This window comes from Fistularia commersonii, chromosome 3 (assembly GCF_037954325.1).
Source record: "Fistularia commersonii isolate RoL2024-O1a breed Wild chromosome 3, RoL_Fcom_v1.0, whole genome shotgun sequence".
Taxonomy (NCBI): domain Eukaryota; kingdom Metazoa; phylum Chordata; class Actinopteri; order Syngnathiformes; family Fistulariidae; genus Fistularia; species Fistularia commersonii.
In genome coordinates this window covers 18172521-18199846 of record NC_141286.1, presented here as the reverse complement: position 1 = coordinate 18199846, position 27326 = coordinate 18172521, and the positions used below count along the sequence as shown (strand labels likewise).

General features: G+C 39.2%; 2 protein-coding genes across 2 annotated transcripts; both read left to right on the top strand.

Moving 5' to 3' along the window:
• The first annotated feature begins 2890 nt into the window (after window positions 1–2890).
• On the top strand, window positions 2891–6854 carry socs4 (suppressor of cytokine signaling 4). The gene is made up of 2 exons (XM_086139779.1): window positions 2891–3018; window positions 3688–6854. Exon 2 carries the CDS (start codon window positions 3708–3710, stop codon window positions 4881–4883), a length of 1176 nt encoding a protein of 391 aa, XP_085995905.1. The 5' UTR covers window positions 2891–3018; window positions 3688–3707; the 3' UTR covers window positions 4884–6854.
• Window positions 6855–8720: 1866 nt separating this feature from the next.
• Window positions 8721–25812, top strand: wdhd1 (WD repeat and HMG-box DNA binding protein 1). The gene is made up of 26 exons (XM_086139768.1): window positions 8721–8763; window positions 9014–9109; window positions 9823–9934; window positions 10390–10541; window positions 11556–11667; window positions 11824–11874; window positions 11973–12068; window positions 12187–12279; window positions 12379–12485; window positions 13405–13540; window positions 13684–13891; window positions 14105–14289; window positions 14746–14930; window positions 15388–15629; window positions 16036–16173; window positions 16339–16495; window positions 17086–17200; window positions 17706–17837; window positions 18270–18487; window positions 18824–18948; window positions 19033–19089; window positions 21151–21182; window positions 21309–21476; window positions 22920–23062; window positions 23625–23760; window positions 25525–25812. Exons 2-26 carry the CDS (start codon window positions 9033–9035, stop codon window positions 25714–25716), a joined length of 3369 nt encoding a protein of 1122 aa, XP_085995894.1. The 5' UTR covers window positions 8721–8763; window positions 9014–9032; the 3' UTR covers window positions 25717–25812.
• The last annotated feature ends 1514 nt before the right edge of the window (window positions 25813–27326 follow it).

Sequence of the window (27326 nt, the reverse complement as noted above, 5' to 3'; positions counted from 1 at the left end):
GGTTTTGCAAGTATTTGTGCAGTAGTATGGAATCATCTGAGCAACCGCAAGATTCTGAAGCAAAGTTTGAAAAACTGTTTTCCAAAATATGGATAGTAATATTAGATTCAGAGTGATATTTAGAATTATATAAAAATGATTTTACATCATAAGTGGCTCATGTTTTATGGTCTATAACTAGATACAGATGATCATCATATAAATTTGTTTTTCAAGAGATTTAATTAGTTAATCTAATTGAATCCAGCTCTACTTCCCCTCAGAAAATCAAGTCTTGAATGTTTTCTAAATCATGGGAAAAGGTCATAAATTTCTTGTCAATCATGAAATCACTTGAGAGTAATCAAGAAATACTTTTAAAATGAACAAGGAATTAACAATAAGCACTCCCCTGAGACCCTGTGTTGACGTAGGTGATACAGATACTAAATGGAATGGAAATTCCCAATCATTTGAATTTCCGTGAGGCCAATCAGACCACTCCTACCATTCATTCTGTTTATTATCCTCAGAGAGGAATTGCAATAGGAATGACGCTGTATTGACGAGTAAGGCCTCTATAGTCAAAGATTTGGATGAATAAAAAGTATAGCCAGTAAAAGATAAAAAATACATATAATGTAAAAAAGCAATAAATAATTATTCTATTTTATTTTATTTTATTTGTTTTCAGTCTTCTTCTTTAGATGTCTAAAATTACCCGAACGCTGTGTATTCGTGTGTGTGTGAGTGTATGTACTTCTCCCATTTTTAAAAAATTTGCAAAATTTCATCAACAATTGTCTGTCCATTGTTTTAAATGGTTGAAAAGATGCAGTCCATAGTTGTGACTTAAACACAAACTGGTTCTGACTCCTGGCAATTCTGACTTTAAGTAAAACAGATTGGCTTTATTTCTTCTTCCATTTTGTAAATTGTCTTTCACTTCAATAAAATGTTTTATCTTTTTTCCATGACTGTGTGAGTGAGCAAGTGTGTGTGTGCATGTGTGTCTGTGTGTGTGTGTATGTAAGTCCATTATCCAATTGAATCCATCTCTGCTTACATTCTATGAAGAAGAAATGCAGTAAATGGACAGTTTCTGAGAAACTGCATAATATATGATAAAAGTGTTGCCTAGTTACAGTTGACCTACTTTAGAGAAATCAGAGTAAATATTGGTAATACCCCAGAGACCATATGACCTTCAGATTTGACTATTTGCTCAAGTCACATACTGTCAGCAAATTATATTCGGAGGCTGTCACTCAGGTCGCTGATGTCTTTATTACCTTGATCATATGTATATCGTTTATAAAATGCCGAACTAAGGTGAAGTCAAAGTTAACAGTACGAAGTAAGACTAGTTTTCAATCTGATATCAAGCTGGCTAACCATACTCATTCATACACTTGTCTTAGTGGATTGTATAGTCACAAAAGAGACCAGAGGTTGTGGAGCTTATGGATCCCCCAGCATAATACTTCTATAGTTAATCAACTCTTTTTACTAATTTCACGACATATTAATTAAACATTTGTTGGATAGGTCATTGCAAGAGCTAAGGTGATGCCATGGCCTTCCCACCTGATTGAAAAAGAAACATGTTTCAATTTGTTTAGCATCAATAATTTCATATGTCAAATTGAGCAATAATAGCCTGTAATGGTTTATTTGAAATCGGTCATGATCTCAAGGCATCCTTTAATATTTTTCTCCATTACAAAAAAACTTGTAATAAAATTAAAGCAAAAAATGTATTCAAAAAATATTTCTAAAGTAGACATCCTTTAGTGGAGAGTTACACGTGGTCTTGGCTGACAGCTCAACGGTGAAGTTATCCAGCAGTTCCCAAAAAGAATTAACATATAACAGTTTGATTGACAATGAGAGAAATCATTTTTTAATCGCATAATACATTTTTTAGCGGTAGCTATAAGTCTTGCAACAACAAATGCAGTCTGAGAAACAGAATCTCATATAAGCAGCCTTTCTGAATAGCCACTGCTCAAATGACATAAATTGTTACATTTGATTCCCGTTTCACCTCAACACATCAACGGTACTTTTAATACTCAGATAAGAGGCTCTAACTTATATGTGATAACTCCTCTGACTAAGGAAAAGTTTTTGAACCAAATAAGACAATTTGGTTGTTTGCCAGAGCATATTATCCTACTGGGCTCCCTGACAATATGAGAAGCATAAAATATTAACTCAAGAGGATGTTGAGTGTCACTGCTTTATGAGATTTCAGAAGCGTATTGATGACAATCTTTTATCTTCGAGAGCCAAATGAGTACAACCATGGACACATACAAACGGAAACCGTTGGGACTAATATTATTTGTCTGATATAGTCCTGTGATTCATGAATTATAGATTTTACAAAATGTCATCCAGTATCCTGCTCAGATACCAACATGTGCATGACATCACCTTGACAAATGAGCTCTTTTCACCGCAGTTTCAGGATGTTTTAACTGGGAAACTCAATGTTATACAATCAATATGCAAAGCTCTTTAAGATACTTTGTTATTTCCTCTACTGGGCTGAATAATCAATCAAACAATCTACTAACCTGATTAATAATGTGGAGCTTGATATCCTCAAGAAACACCTTTAAGGATTTTGGAAATATATATTGAAACTTTCAAATGTTTTAAAGTTGTACGTAATATATGCAAAGAACTTAAAAAACGGAGGCATTTGTGATCGAAGCATCATTTTTTTTTAAATATAATTCAATCAATGATAGAAAAAGGGAGTTGTTGCTAAAAGAAAAGAGTGTCTTGCTGTCATTAACCGCCCTCGACCCTGCTCCACCTCTTCATTCACTGGGAACCGACCCTGACTGGGAGGAAACGGCTGCTGCCCCATGGGGATTTTACATCATATTGTTATAGGAAGGAAACAGAAGAGGCTGCCATCGGTTAGATGTGGACAGCTTGCAGGCTGGTCACACATGTCCGCTAATGTGTAATGGAGAACTGGTGGTACCAAGGATGAGGGGCCGTGCTTTTGACACTGTTTGAAAGGTAAGAATATCTCTTGCATGATTTTGTAGCTTGTGTTATTGAACCTACTGCCTTTTCAAATATTTAGTGCAAACTATATACAGTACGTGACATTAGCTGACTAATACATTCAAGTCATTAAGCTTTATAACTGCAGAAAATAGAAAAAGTCTTGACCCTTCTCAGTAAAAATATGAGCAGATTGTCACCTAAGAAAATATACAACCAATTTTTATGGTTTTAAGGATATTTGGCTATTTTTGTACAAATTGACTATCTATATGACACGATTATCGGTGGGAAGAATTGCAAGGAGAGATAAATATAAAACAAAAAATAAAAAATATGTGAATCCAAACAAGTGTTTTACTCATGCTCCAAATGATAGAATAACGCAAACTAATGATTATAATCCTCACGCTCTAAAATGCCGAGGATTCCATGATTTGGATTATATCACCGATTTTAATGTCTTTTAAGGGAGAGGTCAATTTAAAGTCCTTAAATTACAGAAGGAGCAGCTTTAAAAAAACATTTTGTGGGAAAATTAAAGTCTTTGAGACAAGGAAAAAATATAAAGGTATACTTTTCAATCCTCTGCATCAATACTATAAATAGCTGTTGTTCAGAATGTTATATGGTTGTTCTGGTATCCTGTTGTAACTATGATGTTTTTTAAATGTGTCACAGAAAAAGAAGGGGAAGCAGTCATGTCTGACAAGAAGCCGCTCGGCTCAGACACTCGTCCCAAATGTGGCATCCGCAGCTGGAGTGCTGACAGCTACGCTTGGAGGGGTAAGAAGCGATCTCGGAGCTCTCGCAAAGGGTCCAGTCCCGGGGGTCTGGAGGCTGAGGGAGCAGAGGAGCCTGGCATGAGGTCAACATCCTGTCCGAGGCGGCGGAGAGAGAGAAAGTGTAGCTGTGGCACGCTTGCGGAAGCTTTGACAACAGCCGACATTGACGGGGTTTGCCGAAAAGCTTTGTCCCGCCGCTCCCTTCGGCAGAAGTTCCAGGATGCTATGGGTCAGTGTTTGCCCCTTCGCACTCATAGTCACCACCATCATCATCATCATCCACCAGGCTCCTCCAGATCCTTCTCCGTGCTTTTCTGGTCCAAACGGAAGATTCATGTCTCGGAACTCATGCAGGAAAAGTGTCCCTTCTCACCAAAATCTGAACTTGCTCGCTGTTGGCACCTTATTAAAAGTCACGCAACCCACCATAATGCCCTGAAAGATCTCGAGGCTCCCCTGAAACCCAGCGCCTCGTCTTCTTCCACCTCCCCACCTCAGACGCCTCTCTCCTGGGAGGAAATCTGTTGTTCCCCTGGGCCTGGAAGCACCAGTCTCGAGGAATGGGACACCACTTGCTCTCATGGGGAAGCAGAAGGGAGCTGTACTCATGTCCTGGTTCCTGATCTCCTCCAGATAAACAACAGCCCCTGTTACTGGGGGGTGCTGAACCGGTTTGAGGCAGAAGAGCTTTTAGAAGGCCAACCGGAGGGAACTTTCCTCCTCAGAGACTCTGCCCAGGATGAGTTCCTCTTCTCTGTCAGCTTTCGGCGCTACAGCCGCTCCCTGCACGCACGCATTGAGCAGAATGGCAAGCGATTCAGCTTCGACGTTCGCGATCCGTGCATGTACCGGGATTCCAGTGTAACAGGATTGCTACGACACTACAGCAACCCAGCCACATGCCTCTTTTTCGAACCCCTCCTATCCCAGCCACTGCCAAGAAACTTTCCTTTCCCCCTCCAACATTTGTGCAGGGCTGTTATCTGTAGCTGCACCACCTACCAGGGTATAGAGAACCTACCCTTGCCCCCTCAGCTCAGAGACTACCTCCGCCAGTATCACATCAAGTGTGACGGGGCTTGTGCTGTTTGATGGTCAGTAGGATTCATGCTATGGAGGGTAAAAATGGAGTCTTCCAAATCTTCCAATTATGTGTCAATAGATGTCTACGCATCAGGACATAAACAAACCTACAAATCGGATCTTTTTTTTGGAAAACAAATGTCAGACTTTGTGCTCCTCACTACCTCCCATCTTGATTGTTGCTGTAGTTGCAATTAACCTCAGTTGAGATTAAAATAAATGCTAAAACTGACTTTCATCACCTACTGAGCCCATTCCCCTTAAAAGCTTTATAAGTCTTGATAAACCTAATGGAACAACATTTCTCAAAAATCACTATAGAGACATGAATATTTCATCTTCCCTTTTTAACCTTGGAAGAGATGGGACATTTTCTTACAACCTGTTAAAATCATCTTGTGTGAAGAACATTTGCGAGGACATTAAGCATAACTGAGCACAACTTTTTTTTACAACTGTCTCAACTTCTTCTAACCTGCATCAGATTTTTTTAACAGACCTCGAACCAAGACACTCACGTCTTCACAAAAATGTCCATTCATTTATTCTCAAGCTAGCAAAATAGAAAGAATTTTCAAAAGTCCCTGACTGCTATTGTAGTGAGAAAATTAAAACAAACTTTAAGTTACGAGATCTCCTCCTTGTAATGTTGACCGTTCCAAACCAAAGGCAAAAAAATCTCTCTTTTTTAACTTTTATCTCCCTCTGACAATAATCAACATTTGGCAACCAATATGTATGCACACCAACAATATGCCGAGAAGTTCCATTTCATTATTTGATATTTATAACTTTAATATGTCAATCAATGTTGCAGTTAATGAGACACTGGATACAGTGTTGAGTAAAGAAATAGAATTGTTTTCTTGATTCATGTGAAAACCTACCAGAAAAAAAATCATGTTTTGCAATATGCGTGGGAGAAACATGGAGGGAAAGACTAAGATCTATCAATACCAAGTCAAGATAAAGCTGCAATTAATCAACAAACACAAAAGGCAGCTTCTTCAGACACGTTTGACAAAACTGCTTTCTTCTAACTAGCCACTAGATGGCATCACAACTGCACTGATCAGTTTTGAGAAATGGACACTGTCAGTCTGTGATTTGCTCAGTTTTCCCTTTACCTTGAAGGTGCTGGCTAAATGGTATTTTAAAAAGTATTTTTGTTCCAGTTGATGAAGTGAGATCTCTACAATATGAGGCTATGAGCATTGTTTGCCCAAATATCCAAATCACTGTGATGGCATATATTGTACTAACCACATTGATACACAACCCAATAAATGCCACTTGGACTGCTTCGGTAGTATGACTGCTTCTTTGACTACTCTCTCCTCGCAAACTCACCCATTCCTCTTCTTGTTTGTGCTACAGTTTCAGTCTGTGTCACAGCTAGACAGGCTAATGATATGGAAAATGCTGCTTCCGCTCAAAAGACAATTCACCTCTGTCTTTTAAAAGGACACTTCTAAATGCCACAGTGTCAGCAGAGAAAATGGAGAGATAAGAACATGAAAAGGACCGTTTCCCACATAGTTAGTTCTGGAATTCTTGTTGCAGTTGATTCATGAGTCATTCATCCTCATACCATTTCTAAATGGCTTGGGTTCTTTTTGAAAAGGTGAGTATATTAATAATATATATAGTTTATGAATAGAAAGTAGTGCATAAAATATAATCATACAACCATTACAGTTTGCTTTGCAGTAGGAAGATGTTACACTTCAATTCTGGTTGTGTATTTCAAAAGTAATTAGCAGTGGTTCATTGCATCGCATATTTAGGCAACACCATAAGAAAAATATTACAGGAAGAGGTGTCAAATAGACAAAATGAAATCCAAATGTCAAGAGCTACACTAAAACGCTGATCCTTTAAGTCTATTCCGTATCATTACATGTCAAGCTTAATAATGACAGTTTGATTTTGTATAATTATTTTCACTTCATCTGATTAAATTTTTTTCCATGGCATAAATCTTGACAGTTTGGCTGTTTTCTTGATATTTAGATATCATTCTCGAAATGCAAAGGTTAAAAAAAGAAAGTCTTCCCTCTAAGTGGCTCAAGTGGGAAGAGAAAGGAAATAGTTTTGGAAATCTGCTTAAAGGAGGGGTTGTATGTCAGTGATACCTAGGGGGTCAGTGTAACATTATTACACTGAGAGTGGGCTTGGAGGAGTTTTAAAAGTGAAAAAACAAATAATCATTAAAGTGGTTTAGAGGAAACAGGAAATGATCAAGCAGGATGAGAGAAAGGCATGCTATTCAGGAGGCAGTACGTTAATATTGATCTATATTACGGTAGCTCAGCTGTGGAAATTCATGCTGGACACGTAACATAAGTGAACCAAGAGATAAATCAGACATGAGCTTGCAATAAAATGTATAATTTCACTTAAAAAAATGTCCATCATAGATATGACACATGAAACTGCTCACTAATTTCTCTCTGATTTGGACAATTTCTTGTCCAAACCAGATTATTTTCCAAACAAATTGATTGTATGCTTGTATTAATTTATTATACAAAATTTGATTAACTTCATATTGCAGTCTGTTTTTCATTCTTATCCATCTTCTAGAATAGAGGCTGAGGCTCTTTAAACTCTGAACATACAATTGAGAACACTGTGAGTCTCCTATTTCTGTACATTGATGCAGGCAATGGAGAAATAGACAATATGCAGCTGAAGAACTTGGTCAGATCATTTGTCAGACCTAAGCTAAAGTCCAAGTCTATTTTTATGTTTGAATGTGACATGAGCCTCCAGACTCAAACACTCAGTCAATGAAGAGTTTCAGGAGCCACCCCTATTGATTTTCTTGAACCACACGTATGAAATATTAACAATGTCTTGTATGATTGTGAGCATCATTTTTCACCAGCATACTCCTTATGTCTCACTCTAATTAATTTCTAAAGTAGCTGGGAAAAGAGACAATGTGCTTTATATGACTGCAACACAGATATCAGGCTGCAGAATGAAAGAGGAAACACGCAGCATGTACATGTTCACACAGCACTATTCGATTTCATTGACTGACATCCAGCTGTGGGCAAACTGTGTTTTTCCTGTTGCACAAATCAAAGTCTCCCCTGAGACGACACTCAAACTGTTTATTGTACAGTCACCTCTTTTACACTATCAGGAGTCAAGATAAACAACACGATTTAATAATAGTACAAAATAATACATATTTATAAGGACAACAAAACTGTGGGTAACATATCATTTTGTGCAAACGGTAGCTTTTAAACATGTTTAATTTGTGTTTGTTTATTGCATCCTTGCAGATAAAAAGGATTTGGCATTTATTTTTATTTGTAATTCGTAATTTATACTATAGCATATATTTGTAAACAAACAGAAAAGGCTTAATTTTTGCATGATAAAATAAAAAAGACTGTTATGTCAGGTATAAACTGGTGTTGCTCATTAGGAAAGCAAAAACGAGCTAATTCTATCTATTTTATTATATAACAGTTATTAACTGCTCTGTTCGGGATTTGGCTTGTTACATGCATCGATTTGACTCCTAATCCAAATCTACGTTAAATTGTCTCCTAAAGTTTTAATAGTAGGTTAGCCTTACACTAATGGGGAGATGTTGCAATCCACAGACAACATCGCAAATTCATAGAAAGTCGAATGAAATTATAATTATGCTTCATGTATTACTTTTCAAAGTGTTATGTCTACAGAAAATGTCAGTTTAAAAATTTATTCCATATGACTCACCCTTCGTTGCTCTGCGTAATGGGCACGTTTGCTCTTACGTCATGACGTCGCTGGCGGGAGTTCTGACGCTGTGTGCCTTGTTTTCAACCTAGCGCGGGAGATTCGGCAAAAGCAGAGCATCTCATCGGAGTAACACGGAGAAGCTGTAAGTTGTTTTAATACTTCTTATTGCAAACATCAAGCCATCTAGTAATCGCCGCCTTGATTGAAATACACAGAACTATAAAAATGACTTGCATCCAATATATTCCGATAGTTTCGCTGAAAGGACAGCTAAAGTTAGCTACCCTCTGATTGATCTGTCTAAACCATATGTTATACATTTTCTGATCCAGATGTGTGTGTGCACCTTTGCTGCTTTTACCTGCAAATTTTTTTACTGTTGTGTTTGTCAGTGTGGCGAGTTGTCATAAAATGCCCTGTGAAAGAAAGCCTATGCGCTACGGGCACTCGGAAGGACACACCGAGGTCTGTTTCGACGACACTGGCAGGTATAGCCGAGCCCTCACATCCCGTGTTGACATTAATGACATTATTTTTCATTGCTTTCCAGCTTTTTAGACATTGATTAGCTTAACACTTATCCTGCACAACATTATCAGTCTGGGGGGGAATAGTTTTTAAGTTGAAAGTCAAAGACAAACTATCAAAGGAAGGTGTCTTCGTTACGTCGTCCTTTCACTTCGACATGGAAAATGCCTTTTGATAATAATCACAGTTTCTGAATATACTAGAAACCTCTTAACAGAAATGATCAGTAGTCCTTGAAAGTTATTTCACATTAAGCGTTGAACCCGCTAACTTTGATAGTTTCTAAAAGACTAAATTGTGTTTTGGATCAATGTAATATCCAAATAGCCATGAGTTTATAGAATTTGCTATATAAGTTAATAATTGAAAAAGGACACCTTACTACTTTTGAGAGCATCATCTTATTCAGAAATAGTATTTCACCAATTACTGATGAAAGTCAGCGCAATAGAATACCCAACAGCAGCAACCCAGATTAAGACTCTTGAGGTCCATGGACATCTTAACAGCAACTTATACTAGAAGTGCCTTAGAAGTCTTGAAAAATGTTCTGGGTAAAAGTGTTTGAACTGTAAATATTTTATTGCCATCTCTATTCTGCTGTCTAACTACCTATGGCAAAAAATAATTTTGAAAATGTTCATAAAATCCAACACATAAATCTATGTCTCAGGTTCATCGTAACATGTGGAAATGATGGGGATGTTCGGATATGGGAGGGTCTGGATGATGATGACCCAAAGTTCATCACTGTTGGAGATAAAGTGTATTCACTGGCACTCAAGGTATGTCATTACCTTGCAGGTAATAGTGCACTAACCATAATTAGTATATCAGTTAATGGATTTTATCATATTACATCAGTCTATTGCAGGTGCTTGTATCTGATATCAAACTTTGTCTCTCTATTTATAATTATGTTCATATTTATTTCACTTTTTTTGTATTTTTCACATTTTAACTGTTACACCGTTATGACAAAGGAGTTTTCCCAATGGGGATCAATAAAGTTTATCTTATTTTAGCTTTGTTGAAATTTTGTTACTGATATTTTTAAGTTTGCCAACAGCTCTGTATGAGATAAATGCAATTTCTTAATAGTTTGACTTCTAATTATGAATATCAGCTCAAGAAAGCAGTATCTGGCTCTACATCTTTACATGGCAGATCTAGCTCAGAGAAATTTTTGATTCGGATCATATCGTATATTCATACATAACGTGCAGTTTCTCATTTTCAGAATGGTAAGCTTGTGACCGCCAGCTCCAACAATACAGTTCAGATTCACACATTTCCTGATGGCGATCCTGACGGCATCTTGACCCGTTTCACCACCAATGCCACACATGTCACATTCAACAAGACGGGGTCCAGAGTTGCTGCTGGATCGAGGTACTGAAGCTCTGTGATGTAACCTGCACAACTAACTAAAGTCTAAAACTAACATTGCGTTTTTGTTCCATGTATACAATATCCTTAAATGAAGGCCAATATTTGGCTGAGAATCAGAAAACAGGAGGAGTTCAGTTCTAATTTTACTAAAAGTCATTGAAATCTGACACTGAGTTGGTATTTTAAAATGTAACATTTCAAATGTGTTTACCTAAGAATTGTTCTTAAGAATGTTTTTTTGTTCCTCTTCTAATATTTTCAAGCTTTTTTTGCCCCCCAACCTGGAAAACAATCTTTTGTGGTTAGTATCTGCAAGTCAGAAGATGCAATGATACAGAGATGAATGATCATTCATTTCAAATTCATTTCTCGGCTGGGAAGTCCCATCATGTGTTATGAAAAATTTCACATTTCTATCTAAAGAGATTTTCCACCAGACATTTTTTTGAGAGGAAGCAGAGCTGAATGATGAGCAAATGCCACTGGACTTTGTCCAGCCATGCACATCCACTCAATCGGGCTTCTCCTGAAAAGCTGTCTTGCGTAACATATTTGATGTGTTCGGGGCCTATGACAAAACAGACTGTGATCTTGTTATGTTGTTGTTTTTTTTTCCTCCTCCTGTGGAGACTGATGCACCTAAACATTTACAGCTCACACTTGGGGTAGATTCTGATTAGTTTTGATTGGAGATAAATGTCTGTCTACAGCTGAGATTGATTTCCCCTGAGCGGTTTTATCGCAGCAATGAAAGAACAGCAGGGCCTTTATTGATGCTTTTGTCGCACTTATATTTCTGTAGAAATTGATCGATAACATCCGAACACCTGAGGCTGTTTTGACACATCGGCATCTGCATTCGGATGCACATATAAAGACCTTGCTTCTTGTGTTCATTGATTTGATCATTTGCACATGTGATGGCTCTTAGCTGATGATTCTGTTGTGTGTGTTTTTTTAAATTTTTTTTAATTTTATTTTACATAATTGTTCTCTATTATGCTTTCCCGGTAGTGACTTCATGATAAAGGTGGTCGATGTGTCAAACAGCAGCCAGCAGCAGACACTGCGGGGCCATGAGGCACCGGTCCTCAGTGTTGCCTTTGACCCTAAAGATGACTTCCTGGTAAGTAAATTTGTTTACTGCACCAGATTTTTTGCAAAAATGTTGAACTGTCTCGCATGAAGATTCTGTGAAATTCAAAATATTGTGCTCCATTAGTGACTAGTTGAGTGTCTGACCAGATGAACTAAATTTAAAGAAAAAAAAAATGTTTGTCAGGCATCCGCCAGCTGTGACGGATCTGTTGTGGTGTGGAATATTGAAGACCAGGTAGGTCAAAGTAAAATATTTGTCTTTTTTTGGCTTTTTTTTATGCTGTTGTTGTGCTGCTGGTCTGACTGATGCTTATCTGCTTAACCTCCATTCAGACTCAGGTGATCAGTTGGCCTCTGCTGCAGAAAACAAATGACATCACCAACGCAAAGTCTCTTTGCCGCCTCGCCTGGCAACCGGGGGCTGCCAAGGTCGGTCACGCTCATCATCAGAATCTTGTTCTTTTCAGCTGGTGCATTAAAAATAACAATTCTTTGTGCTGATCCAATTTGTGTGTCTGACAGAAGACTTACCTGAGTGTATGTTCAGTTTTTAGCTGTTCCAGTGGACACCAAGGTGCACTTGTATGAAAGAAGTTCCTGGGAACTTGATAACACACTGTCTGATGATCTACTGACTCAGGTGAGTTTCAGTCTAATGGAATTTGACTATATTCATTTAAGTGTGTCTGTTTTCACTTTCAATCTGTTTTCTCCTGTTTTTTTTTTTTTCTTTTTGCAGCCCATCAATGTGGTAGCTTGGTCTCCATGTGGGCAGCTACTGGCAGCTGCCAGCGTGGGGGGGCTAATGACAATATGGGATGTGAGGAGCAAGATGTGTGTGGAGAGGTATGCATTACAAAAGATGATTGAGGAGTTGCTGTGAGCTGCAAATGATCTGGAATGATGTGGGGTGTTCACAAATGAGATGCTAAATTCAGAAAAGGCACAATATAATAGTTGTTTGTATAATTCCATACCTAAAAAATAATGAAAAGAAAATATAAACTAATGATTTTATGATATTACCGTATACTGTAGGAATCACGTTTCTTTTGCAACAGACCAACTGAGAGTTTGTAAATTTCCAAAAGTGATCAGGTCAAAATGGCCAGAAATATCAGACTATACAGAATGAGATCAAATCTACTGACCAGGATCTTAAGATTGACCCTTAGATACCAACATCCGGATGCATTAGTGCATTTCGACTTGAGTCTAAATTCTCCAAGGAGGCCTAGTAATATTCCCAACTGGAAACCTGCCATTATTTTGAGTTTTATTATAAGAAAGGATGTTGTAGAGGAAGAGTTTGGTGATATCTGTAATTGATATAGATGCGGCCTTCATTCAGATTAGGATCATCGTCTGTTAAAGTCAATTTTTGAAGATATCTTTTAATTAATATCTTTTAATTAGGTGACATTTTTTTTAATATTTTTATCAATTTATTCACAAATTTTCACATCACATGAATTCCTCAGTAAATGAGATACCTTGTTTAAAAATGATCTAAGAATGGCAAGAGTAGTCCGGAGTTTATCACTTCAGTGTGGCAAAAAATGACTTTTACTTGAAATTCCTAATCAAGTGTGCCCCAAAATATAGAGAAAATTGTACATCAAATGTATTTGTGAATCTGAATACCTGCACCAAAAACATCCAACACTTCATCTCATGTTCAATAGACAAGATACCCGCCATCAGAATACAGACTAAATGGAAAAGAGCTCCAGTTTTAGTGAATCTCCTGGTGTCTCATCTGCAGGCAGAAGCATGAGAAGGGCTTCACCGTGTGCAGTTTGGCCTGGAATCCGTCTGGCAGCCAGATGGCCTACACAGACACAGAGGGCTGCCTGGGGCTACTGGACAGCCTCTCCTTCACTTCCAATACCACTTCCATGGTTGCAAATTTTTTTTAAAACTAACAGCCTTTTCATAATGGATGTCATAATGTTGATACTATATAGATTACCAAAGTTTTGCACATTTGCCAGTTATTCTCACATTTTGGTGCAACATTGTCATGCTAAATGATCCTCATCAGGCTCCTGCAAAAGAAAAGACAGATGACTTTGACAAACTGTTTGATGATGATGATGATGACCAAATCATGGAAGAAGGGTTGAGCAACAGCAACTCTCCAGTGAAAAAAACAGCTGTCACTGATGAAGAAGATGATGACGACTTCCTCCTGCCTGCCACGGGGCGGGTGAGGAACAGGGGGGCCATTCTGGATGACGAGAACTCTCTAGGTGAGTTATAGAGGGTTAACAGAGACACAGAAAGTGGCCTCAAACACCCATTTAAAATTGATTTCAGCAGAAGAAGCTGACCATTATCCTTTATATTGTATATGTAATGTTGTAAATTCTTCGATTGCATTCAATCTAATCAAGCTGGTTTTTGATATCGCAAAGAAGTAGGCCTCGGTTTTTCTGAAAACCTCTAACAGAATCTCTGTTCAGATACAGGCTCGCTGCAGCTCGGTCAAGATAACTTCAGAGAAAATGAAGATGTTAGCAATGCTGTTGTTTCTGCGCCGGTACAACAGTTGGCATTGCGTCCAGTCTATGATGGACCCATGCCCAGCCCTCGCCAGAAGGCCTTTCAACCAGGCTCCACCCCTATGCACCTTACACATCGCTTCATGGTAGGAACGACTGTTCTACCATAAAATGTGTTATAAAAATTACCAGGCCTCAATTCATAAAATGGGTCTTAACCCCAGTGGTGAATTTGATTTTTTGCTGGGCTACCTACTGGAGGGCAGCGCGTCCGATTGGTTTTTAAATGCCACTTTACAGCCAGTAGTTCCTACAACGGTGTCAAAGCACTCATCCCGCTCGCTCATAACCCACATCTCGGCTTGTATCATAAAGCAAAAAATTGACTGAGTGACAGCTCATGTCTTGGAAAACTCTTTGCGGTAAGTTGATGCAGTCATAAGTCAAGGATTCACTATAGTAACTTTGAAGTGTGGAGGTAGCTCTTAAGACTGATAAACAATATCAGTAATTTTTCGGTTAGCAGTTCTTCTATATTGTCAGTGAGCTTAATAGAGTCTTAAAATTATTATCTGATGACATCAATAAAATTTTTTCCTCAGATGTGGAACTCTGTGGGAATAATTCGAGGCTACAACGATGACCAGGATAACGCCATCGATGTAGAGTTTCATGACAGTGCCATCCATCACGCCATGCACCTCACCAACACATTGGGTCACACCCTGGCTGATCTTTCCCAGGAGGCTGTGCTGCTCGCCTGTCCCAGCACAGATGAGCTTGCCAGGTGTGCTATCTACTGCACTTCCTGGGCTCATGAGCTCTTTAACATTGATATTGCATGTTTAAAAAAATATATACACTGTATATGCATCAAAATTGCTAAATATCTTTGAGAATTCAATGAATAAATAGTCAGGGTCCTCAATTTGAATCATCAGAAACATTAAAAAAAATCAAAATTTCTCAGATAGTATCACATTGTACTTTGCCAAGATGACCTGAAAATATTCAGCTTCATTTCAACTAAATTACAAGTAAGTTGTTGATAAGCAGTGGATTTTCAGAAATCACATATTTAGTGCTGTATGTTTAAGGGTCAGAGCAGTGAAAGTTCTGTTACTATTTTTGATAAGCTGCCCACTTCAGTGCTCTGCAGTTAATTGTTTAAAGAGATGAAACATGATTTTATGGTAATTAGGCGTTTTTGACAATTAATTGGAACTCCACCTCCCCACCCCCAGTAAGGTGCAGTGCCTCCACTTTTCATCATGGGACACAAACAAGGAGTGGATCGTGGACCTGCCCAGCGGCGAGGACGCGAAGGCTATGTGTTTGGGTCAGGGCTGGGTGGCTGTCGCCACCAGCACGCTCTTGGTCAGACTCTTCTCCATCGGGGGACTCCAGAGAGAGGTGTTCAGCCTGCCGGGGAACGTGGTCTCCATGGTGGGACATGGAGAACAGCTGCTCATTGTCTATCACCAGGGTATGAACACACACATGCACAAACATACCAACACATGAATGTGTTAATGTTTTTTGCTCATGCAACCACCTCAGAATTATAATATCAGGACTCCACCTCATTATTGCTGCGTGGCATACCATAATATTTAGATGCTCTTCTTCGAAGTATCAATATGTGCTTATACATGGAAAATTACACAGATACATAACACAAATAAACTGAGTGTTACTAGGGTGTAATGAGTTATTCAGACAGTTTTTCTCACAAGCAATGCAAGAAGATATATTACTGATCCCTGAATTGAATTGAAATGTAATTTCAGTCATTGTAGACGAAAAGAGTTTTTTTGTTTTCATTTTAATTTTTTTTACCCCTTTGTAGTCATTTTCTTGTATTGCTGAGATTTCCAACATAATGTCCGTAGGAACAGGTTTTGATGGCGATCAGGCCCTGGCCGTCCAGCTTCTGCAGCTTGGTCAAAAAAGGAGGCAAATCATCAACAGCGAACCGCTTCCACTCTCTCGCAAGTCCTACCTTTGCTGGCTGGGATTTAGTGCTGAAGGTAAGTTTAGCATACTCTTCAAGAAAACATGTCTTATTTGAATTTCAGGTATATTTAATAAAGCTGTGTAAAAAGTGTAATTTTCCACCAACTTCACCCCCAAGATCATGTCTTAGGTATTTAGTTGAGGCTCTGTAAGATGATAGGTTGGATGGGGTGTTTCAGGTACGCCTTGCTACGTGGATTCCGAAGGAGTCGTGCGGATGCTTAACCGCTCGCTGGGCCAAACGTGGACGCCTGTGTGTAACACCAGAGAGACCTGCAAAAGCAAATCTGACCACTACTGGGTGGTCGGCGTGCACGAGAACCCCCAGCAACTCAGGTGACCTTGAAAGACCTTAAAATCTCTGTCAAACTAGATCTGGACACTAAACTGTGGAAGTGGAAAAGTGGGCTGCCATTTTCAGCAAATTGTAGCAGACAAATGGTGAAAATAATTTTACTATAAGATCATATTTGGAAATGAAAGGAAATTTAAATGCCATTGTAATTTGTTAGATGTTAAAATTTGGTGGGAGTTGACCAAAACTCCTTGTCATTGATGAAAAAACATCTTTATTATAGAATTGCACCAAATTTAAAATAGTAATTTTCTTTAAATTTGTCAAACTGCAGAAAGAAAACCATTAGATTCATAAGGATGCAATGGTTTTCGTCAATTTATAGAATATTTCCTTGTTTGGAATCACAAGGAATGAAGAGTACATACACAGAAATCCTTCGATTATGAAAGACAAATCTCTTTTCCTGAAAGTTCTCCCAGCGCTTTCCCAACAGACCTAAACCTTTTGTATCTATTTGTTAGGAAGACTTTATCAGTATTCTTTAAGCAACACAACAGCTAACTAACTCCTGAACTGTCGCAAGTTCCTAGTTATAAAATGACTCTTAGTCTCTTTCAAATATTTCTAGGTGTATTCCCTGCAAAGGCTCCAGATACCCCCCCACCCTGCCCAGACCTGCCGTGGCCATCCTACCCTTCAAGCTGCCACTCTGTCAGATGAGTACAGAGAAGGGACAGATGGAGGTAAAGGCACCCATTGGACCTTAAGTCAACAGTTTGAATTTTTTAATGTATTTTAGAAATCCCACAGAAACTCAAAATGCAGTTCAGAACAGGAAAAAATATTTTTCTATTAGCTATAGCTGTGAGTTGAAGCTGGCTCCAGGGTGAGTCTGACACAAGAGCATTAAGGATTTTTTTTGTTGTTTTTATTTTTGTTCGTTTGTTTGTTTTGTTTTTTAAGATCAAGAAACCATCATAACAGAGGCATCTCCATCCATTTTTTTTTCTTCCAAATATTTGGGTTCTTGTCCTCCATTTAAAAACAGTTACTCTTGACTCACCCATCTCATTATTACTTCAAATGACAGACATTGAAATAGATGAAAAAATAAAATACTCCATTACTGCATTTTTATCACTATTAATCCTCATCCCAGGCAGAAAAAGATTCAAGGGATGTTATGCTATCAATAACTCTTATTTGAACGCTAAAGTAGTCATTGATTGAATTGACCCTCCCCCCCAGGAGCAATTCTGGCGCTCGGTCCTCTTCCACAACCACTACGACTTCCTGTCATCCAGCGGCTATGAGATAGACGCGGAAGCACAGAGTCGATCCCAGAAAGAGCAGCAGGAATTGCTTATGAAGATTTTTGCAGTGAGTATGAATGTTTATGTAATTGTAAGCAGAAATGTGACTGTTGATAATTTCACTAATAATTCCATTTCAAATTCAGATAACAGATTCATCATAATACATGTATGCATAAATTTATCCTTTATTAATCCAAATACAATGGTTCCAAATACAATTGCCCTACCTCCTACGCCATGCCTTCCCCAATTATTATTATTAGAATTATAAATCTCGTTGTAAAGAGTAATATATCTGGAGTGAAAGAGTCCACTAATGTTATTGTTTTCTCTCCTCCAACATGTATTTTGCTTTCAGCAATGAATGACAGTCCCCAAAAAGTTTATGCACTGACATTTTCTTGTTTCAGTAACTAAATATATGAATCAGTCAGGTGTTAGATGATGATTGAATTTTAGGAACAAAAAAAAAAAAAAGATCTTCTTTGTTTTGTAGTTGTCCTGCAAGCTGGACAGGGAATTCCGCTGCGTGGAGCTTGCAGAGCTAATGACCCAGAACGTGGTGACTCTGGCCATTCGGTACGCCAGTAGATCCAGGCGCATGGCTCTTGCTCAACGGCTCAGTGAGATCGCCTTGGAGAAAGCCAACCACATCCAGGAGGAAGAAGTGGAGGATGAGCCAGTATACTCCAGCGTTGGGCAGACTTCGTCCGGGTAATTCAAAATATACCTCACTTGCTCTCTTTCAAAAGATGCTATGTACAACAGACATACAGTGTGGCAAAAAAGTGTTTAGTCAGCCACCAATTGTGCAAGTTCTCCCACTTTAAGAATTTATTTGCAAATTACGGTGGAAAATAAGTATTTGGCCAATAAGAAAAGTTCATTTCAATACTTAGTTACATACCCTTTGTTGGCAATGACAGAGGTCAAATGTTTTCTATGGAAAATGCAAGCAATGATGTTGACACATGCTATTAAATTGAGGTCAGACATCTTTCTATACTCTTTGAGCATCTCCAAAAAATACCAATTGTTTTTTTCTTACAGAAACATTCAGAGTAGAGGACAACACTGCAGGAACAGACAGACTTGGGAGGAGAGTGGAGAGGAGCTGGAGGAGCAAGAAGACAGGCAGGAGATGTTGTCAGAAGAGACAACAGAAACCCAGAAACGTTAGTCCAGCTTCTTCCTCCCCTCTCTGAACTAAAATACACATTCTTGGTTTTCATCACACATCTCCTCTATTGATATTTCAGGTCTGAATCCGTTTGCTAAAGAACCAGCTTCACCAGTAAAGCAGTCCATCATCCCCAGTGAGTAAAAACAACTCAGTCAACAGTACAGTGTAATTATTTATAATACAACAGCTATTGAACAAACATAAAATAAATAAGTCATATGTATATAGTGCCAGATCACAAAACAGTGTCACATGACACTTGTTGAATAGGTCAAGGCCAATGTGGGCAGCCCTCTATCTTGACCAGTTGGAGTAAAAAGAGAGAAAGATAGAGAGATAGAAAGCAAAGGTATTATAAAGACGGAGAAGGTTATGAGGGATCACCATATCACCATATGAGGGATGAGAGGGACCGGCACAGATGATCTATTAATACTAAAACCAGTAGCACTGACAGTTCTTCTCCTCCTTTCGGCTTTTCCCTTCAGGGGTCGCCACAGCAAATCAACCTTCTACATCTAACCCTATCCCCCTCTCTCACACCAACTACCTTCATATCCTCGCTCACTACATCCACAAATATTCTCCCGGTCTTCCTCATGACATCCTGCCCGGCAGCTCCAATTCCAGAATCCAGCTACCAATATATTCTCTCCCTCCTCTGTACATGACCGAACCATCTCAGTCTGGCTTCTCTGACCCTTCTCTGACTCCAAAACATCTAACATGAGCCGTCCCTCTGATAGACTCATTCCCAATCCTATCCATCCTCGTCACTTCCAAAGAGAACCTTAGCATTTTCATCTCTGCGACCTCTAGCTCAGCCTGCTGTCTTTTGGTCATTGTAACAGTTTCTAGGCCATACAGCATCGCTGGTCTCACCACTGTCTTGTTCACCTTTCCTTTTATTCTGGCCGATAGTCTTCTATCACACAGTGCCCCCGACACTTTTCTCCACCTATTCCAACTTGCTTGGACCCGTCTCTTCACCTCTTTTCCGCACTCTCCGTTGCTCTGGACTGTTGACCCCAAGTACCTGAAATCCTCCAACTTCTTGATCTCCACTCCCTGTAGCCTCACCATTCCACCTAAATCCTTCTCATTCACACACATATATTCTGTCTTGCTGCGACTAACTTTCATTCCTCTCCTTTCCGGAGCATACCTCCACTTCTCCAGATTTTCCTCTACCTGTTTTCTGCTCTCACTACAGATCACAATGTCATCTGCAAACATCATGGTCTATGGGGATCTTTGTCTAACCTCATCTGTCACCCTGTCCATCACCATTGCGAACAAGAAGGGGCTAAGAGCTGATCCGTGATGGAGTCCCACCTCCACCTTGAACTTCTGTTGTTCAATCATCTGGAAGCTCCCCCTGACCCCCCCAGAGCCTTTCTCAATGCCTTCCTGAAAACCATACAACACTTCTTCCGTTTTCAGCTTCTACCACTTTCTCCTCTGCTCTGCCTTTATCCTCTTGATCTTCCTTGTCACCAGTCACCCATCCTTTTGTTGAAAAAAGTGTTCACTACAGCCATTTCCATCCTTTTTGCAAAATCTACCACCATCTGTCCCTCTGCGTTCCTATGCTGTATACCAAATCTACCAAATCTTCATACACTCTATTGCCTGCATCAACATGCCCATTGAAGTCTACACCAATCACCATTCTCTCGTCTCTGGGGATATTCTGCATCACTTCATCCAGCTCATTCCAGAACTCCTTTTCTCCTCAAACTCACATCCCACATGGGGGGCATAGCCACTAACAACATTGAGCATCACACCATCAATTTCCGGGTCTCGACCAATCTGGTTTGATCTGGATATTATGATTGAATCGCATGTTTATGGTTTTGGCAAAAGTTTTATGCCGGACGCAACCCTCTGCATTCATCCGTGGATGCAGGGGATATCCATGGGACCAGCTTAGGGAGACACTGCCTAACCCCCCCCCCCCGAGGCTGGCTCGGGGAGACACCAGCCAGTGCCGCCCTGAGGCTGCATTTGACAGTTATATGGTGATATATGATATATGTGCCGTGTATAGCAATTTTTAAACTTTAATTGACTTTTTTTTTTTGTTCTATCCAATGTGTGATAGAAAGGATTGGCTCTTTAATGTGATTGATAAGATGACATTATCAGTAAATTACATTACTTCTTTTTTTGTTTTGCATTTGTTTTCCAGTAGCTAAAGTAAGCTGTGCAAATCCCTTCAAGGTAAGATGCCATCACTGATGCTTTTTCCTGACTGTTGACATTTGATTATTTAAAACTAAAAAATATGTTCATTAAGTGAAAGGGGTACAAAAAAAAAGCAAGTGATAATAAAGATATTGTGTGCAGGTTTCCAGCTCTGGGAAGTCATCACCTGCATCTGCTCAGCCCCGACTAACCAACATCCTGGACAGCATGACGTCAAACAAAAAGTCATCTCCCCTCAACAGATCTGCAGGGAAACAGAATGCAGGCCCTGTCCTTAAACCTCTTGTTCCAAGACCCAAGGCGAAGAAGGTGCCTTTACCTCCAAACTTACCAACATTATGACAATGTGGTTTTACAATTAAACATGTCACCCCCCAAACAAAACCCAATAGACTCATTGACCCCTAAAAAATAAACGAGTGCAATACTGCCTCTGATTCGGTGCAATATTCATATTTTGGGTGGTTTCTTATAATATGTTTCATACTTATCCTGTGTACATTTACACTATATCATATTTATGTTGATGAACAGCATTATCAGGTCTTTGCCATACATGTCTAGCCTTGTATATCTTTAATGCTGCATATATTGCTAGGTTCAGGTTTTTGGGCTCTATTACAATTCTTGCTACTATATGGAACATGCCAACTGATTTTCATTGTTTCTGAAACAGTGACAATTAAGATCTTCTATTGGTAATAAAATTTTTGCTTGTAGTGTTTATACTATTGCAAGGTTTAACTAAGTAGATCATTGATGTCTGTGGAAGTTCTCAGTTATCTGGGTCATGGGGAATTCTTGTCAAAATCTTCTTGTCCTGGCAACTGGCTTTGATTTCGATTTCTTTTTTTTTTTTCCCCATGAAGGCATTTCACCCCTCATCTGAGATGCTTCTTCAGTTCTAATGGCCTGTGGGGAGTTTCCAGTTATAAGTGCCAAGGTTGTGGGCGGGTCTAGGTTACAATGTCTTGTTATTAAGATAAGAGAGTTAATTAGCAAAAACTAGGTTGAAGGGTCTTATGCTAATGGAATAATAGGGTGTCATTAGGTGGGTGCAAAGGTATAATTTAGGGGGATTTACCTGCATTACAATCTGAATAGTTGAAGTCAAATTTATCAGTGTGAAACAAAGGAGTGAAACCTGTTGGACCACATGGATATTAATCTCAGGTGGAAGTTATCAGGTGCTGGTTCTGGTGGTGGATCTTTCCAAGTTGTTGGGAGGATGCAGATGGGCCTGGTCCGTTTGTATTTATCTGTCTTGGTATTGATCCCAGTACAGCATTGTATGTGGGTGAAAATTTGTGCCTGAGGCCCCCTCCTCTGTACTGAGACATTATTTCCGTTTTGACAAAGATGGCTACTTTGACTCCTCTCTTGAACCATTTGTTTTCTCCAACTAGAATACAGACATTACTGTCTTCAAAGGAATGTCCTGAAATGGTTGTTGCCCTGTGTTGGGCCATCCTGTGGTATAGAGATTTAGTCTCCCCAATGTAGACGTAATCACAACCCTCAATGCAGGGATACACCATATTTCTGATCTTATGCCTTGGCGTCTTGTCACCAGTTTTTGCCTCAGGGTGTTTGAAAAGTACTGGTAATTGGTCAGTGATGCAGTGCCATGTAAGAGTCACGCCGTATAATCCTGATTTTTGTGTAATTAAGCAGGAATCAACCAACAGCGCTTTGAAGACTAAAAGCTGTTTTCTTTTCTTTATGCTAACCACATCCCTGGATTTTCTCCAGACTCAGCCGACCCTCCTGCAGATGTCCAGCACCAAGGAGGCTGGTAAGAAGTCTCAGGAGAAAACCGAGCCAAACGCAGATCAGCCCAAGAACCCAGATATCCTGCCTCCAGCCTCCCCTGCAGAGAACACAGAGAACAAGAGGTATAGTGTGCTATTAGTTCACCCACTGTTGGTTCTAAGCAAGTGTGTTTTAAAGATAGTACACAGTCAACTTGGGTTTATGTTTTTGGACTTGGGTTGTAATGTGAGATTGTCAAGTATATTTAGTTGACATCGGGGTGATACTGATTCAAAGGTAGACGTGCTAGTACCCAAGGGTAGTCTAACCCTTATCTGGAGGTAGAACTAGTACTTCTTTCTCACATATTTATCAGGAGAAGTCAAGTTGCTGCCGTCCATGAGGACTTAATTCAAGACTGGACTTGCAAATATTAACCACAAGACAATATCAAGTTTTCAGGCACAACTTACAATGTAATCCCAGTTCTGTTCAGATAAGATCTGCCATATATTTCTTGTATGTTTACAATTCGATTTGCCACTGAAATAATTTTCAGCGGGTTTTTCAAAGGACACTGTTGAGTGTTCTTTTATGTGGTAGTATACATTTGATAAAACCAGTTAATGTGTCTAAAAATCATTTTCGAATCTTTGTCTTTCATTTTTCTCTGACTGATTGCTGATTTTTGATTGGTCTGTTCAGGCCTAAGACGGGCTTCCAGCTGTGGCTGGATGAAAACAGAAAGCGCATAGAAGTAGAGCACCCTGGCTTAGAAGACACTGACATTATCAAGGAGGCCATGGGATGCTTCAGAATGCTGTCATCGGAGGACAGACAGGTAAGTTAGTGCAGGTTTGCCGAGGTATAAGCCTCTGCATGTCCCACCAGGATGAGACGATATAAAATCACTTTCACTCATTACATTGCACCTAGCCTTCCAGTCACTATCAAACTCATCAGAATATAAAAAATCAATGAAGCCTTTGATTCAGACTCACTCCAGAACATTTCCCAGCACACTCAGTACTTTACCCTGAAAAGGTTTTTCATGTCAAAGAAACTCTTTCAGATTTCAAACAGATTGCAGTTAAACACCACCTCAGCCCTTACAGCTGCCATTGAAAGGAGTGTCTGGTTAGCGCCGAGTAGCTGTTAATCAATGTGCAGCATTTAGCTACTAAAGAAACAGAATTTGTGGAAAGGGGAACAAGTAATTAATTTAAGCGTTCAAACAGCTGAAAAGGATGAAATAATGGTTTCTATTCCTGGAAATATCCTGTTTGTTTTTGCCTGAAAGCACTGAATTGATGAATTTTCCCTGCACGCACCAGTCAGGTACGTGCAAGGAAAATTCAAATGACGCAAATGACGCAGCTCATCCATTCAACCACACCAGCGCTGATGGATGGACGTCAGTCAGTGGGCTGGACCACCCTGGCCCTGACCCTGCATACATCAAGGTTCTCAGCAAACGGTTGGATGACAGTCCACCCAAAGTGGAGCAGAAAAGGAGGAGGATGTGAGCCGAGGGGGAGGTGGAGTAGTCGTTGCCTGGGAACCCAGTTGCGTGATTCGGCAGTGAGGGCACAAAGCATTGATCTTATGATAATGCTGTGAGAGGCAGTCATCATATTGCTGGGGAATAAATCAGACTACTTTGAAAATATTCCAACACCTACACTGTATCATCTGGGGAAAGTTCAGTCTGTGACGTGAACCACCTCGTATTCCCCATGGCTATGCCAAGAGAATTACACCAATTAATATGTTTGGCAGCCTATTATTTTTTTGGTGACCAAATTTATGGTCTAAAAAACATCTACATCTGAACATAAATAAAAAGTATAATTTAACGAAAAGGCTAAAATCAGATGAACAGTTGTAATTCTTGAAAGTGATGCCTTAAACATTTTCCCAGCTTGAATCAGGCCTTAAGGCCACACAGATAATCACAAATTAATGGATGATTTGTTTGATCTTGACTGTAAGCACCAAACTACATTTAATTGACTGATATAACTGTCAGGAAAGGAAGTTCCCTGATGGGGATCAACAAAGTTTATCTTATCTAAGTGTAAAATGCTCCTTAATAGCAAACAGGTCCAGCCTTGTCTGCTTGCTTTTGTGCGTACGTGTCCACGTATAATGACAGGCTGCTTCTGAATAGTGAAACGTCACACCTTATTCGTTCACCAGGTCCATGATGGTGCCGCTCAAGCCCCTGAAAGTGCATGTGCATTAACGGAAGAGCCTCATTGAGGGGGGGGGGGGGGGCGGAAAGTGAAGTGTGTATTTATTTGTGTGTGCCCGCATGTGTGGTGTGGGTATGAGAGGGGGGGTGTTGATGATTCATCCTGGATCCATTACATCCAGAAAAAGCACGTCCTTTTGTCTCTCCTCATAGAGAGCAAGAAGAAAATATAAGCGCAAGAAGAGAAGTGCCAACAGGCCAATAGAGAAGCAATCTGTCAATAGCGATTAAACATGACAGGATGCAATTTGCTGCCAGCTGCTTGTGTGTTTGCGTGTGTGCGTGCATGTAAGCCCCCAACACTATTTCAACTCACTCCTGCAATTGAAATGTCCGTCTCCTTTTCCACAGTCTTGGACAGAGAGAGCGAGAGGCCAGACCGAAGAGGTGACAGACATGAAGAAGAGGAAGAGAGCAAATGAAGGAGGAGACTGTGCAGAGGACAACCATGAACGTGCCGAAGCAGATGAGACCAGCGCTAAGAAGAAGAAAGCATTAGAGACATCTACCAAACTTTCAGCATTTGCTTTTAACAATAACTGAACCCTTGTTACTGTCATTCAGCTGAGGTGTTTTTCTCACTTAAATACCGAAAACATCATTCTAATGCTGATGGCATAATTGTTTGTGTTTTTTTGTGGCATCTAAAAATATATTGTTTGCCTTTTTTTTAAATTTAAATAAATGTAAATGTTCACATTTGAGTCTATTCTGTTGCATCTTGCTATTACGAAACAAATGAATTTTTTTTCATATTCATATATTTCTTAAGACCTCCTGTATAGGAAAATATATTTCCTGCATTAGTCAATCACTGATTGACCAAGAACACTGAGGAAGTTGATATTGTGTTGTCTTTATTTTCTTGTAAAGTCCCCGTGTTTCCTTCTGAAGATCTTCTGAACCTCTTTCACAGTTTGCTCCAGTCCAACACAACCTCTTTGACTGCATGACCAACTTTTACAAACAGGAGAACTTTGTCCTTGTGTTGGCAAGTTATCAGGAAATCGATTAATGTGTGATTACGTGTAAAGAACAAAAATAGGTCATTTTACTTTTGCAACAATTTTTTGCAGAATACAAGACAGCTTTGTCTTTGTAAAGTCTTATTTAGGAAGATGATCTGGCAATTTCCTTATTTTCGGGTTTTTTTTTCTTAAATTGAAAAATGGGAAGTAAAGAATTACTAAAAAGCTTTTACCAGAAAATTTGCTAAAGCTAAAAGTTAGTGCATGTGTTAAGATGTGTGTGTGTGTGTGTGCACTTTCACATGTCTTATTTATATCGGTATTTTTTCATAATGCATTGTACATAATAGACCATGAAATGATTCAAAAACACGTTTCTGGGTATAAAGTATCAATTTCACATTAATTTCACAAACTAATCATGTGCTACTCTCAGGGTAGGGCTTTGTACTAAGTATATGTTAGTAAACTTTCATTAATATAGTACATTGGTAATCTTTTCAAAGCTCATGAAAATGATTCCAATAACCTCAAGAAATAAGAAAAGTTGTATAAGGAGTCAGCTGTTGTTGCAGTTTGTGTGGGAAATTGAGAAATTACATTGTCTTGAAATTAAAGGTCAGGAGATGGCTTGAGGACAAATCAGGTGCAAAGTCTGGTGCATTTAACCTGCAGGAGCTGGAGGTTAATCCTACAACACCAAGGACATCAGTTAATATGTGTTCAATGCATTAACCCTTCTCACTATGTGATATTTGATGGAGTTTAGTTTGACATGATCAGAATCAGTAACAGAAAAAAAATATTTTTCCCCAAGGGGCAATTGGAAAAAAGCATCAAAATTATGAACATGAATAAATATATGGTTGAATATATGTATATATAATATACAGTCGGGTCAATAAGTATTTGATCTCTGTGATTTTGCAAGTTCTCCAACATGGAGGGGTCTAAAATTTTCGGTGTTGGTGCATTTCTACTGTGAGAGACAGAATTAAAAAAAAATCAGTAATTACATTGTATGATTTTTTTTCAATTTATTTGTAAATTACAGGGTCAAATAAGTATTTGATCCCTTGCATATCAGCCAGATTTCTGACTCAAAGACCAATACCTCTGCTTTTAAAGAGTTCGACTACACTGCTCATCAATTGAGTAACACCCATTTGAGGTTGTTAGCTTTCT

Excerpts from the sequence above, each read along its gene's own strand:
- socs4 (XM_086139779.1), top strand. The coding sequence starts at position 3,708 with ATGTCTGACAAGAAGCCGCTCGGCTCAGACACTCGTCCCAAATGTGGC.
- wdhd1 (XM_086139768.1), top strand. The coding sequence starts at position 9,033 with ATGCCCTGTGAAAGAAAGCCTATGCGCTACGGGCACTCGGAAGGACAC. Across the intron at positions 9,110-9,822 it reads TGTTTCGACGACACTGGCAG|GTTCATCGTAACATGTGGAA; the intron begins GTATAGCCGAGC and ends TCTATGTCTCAG. Across the intron at positions 23,761-25,524 it reads TGTCATCGGAGGACAGACAG|TCTTGGACAGAGAGAGCGAG; the intron begins GTAAGTTAGTGC and ends CCTTTTCCACAG.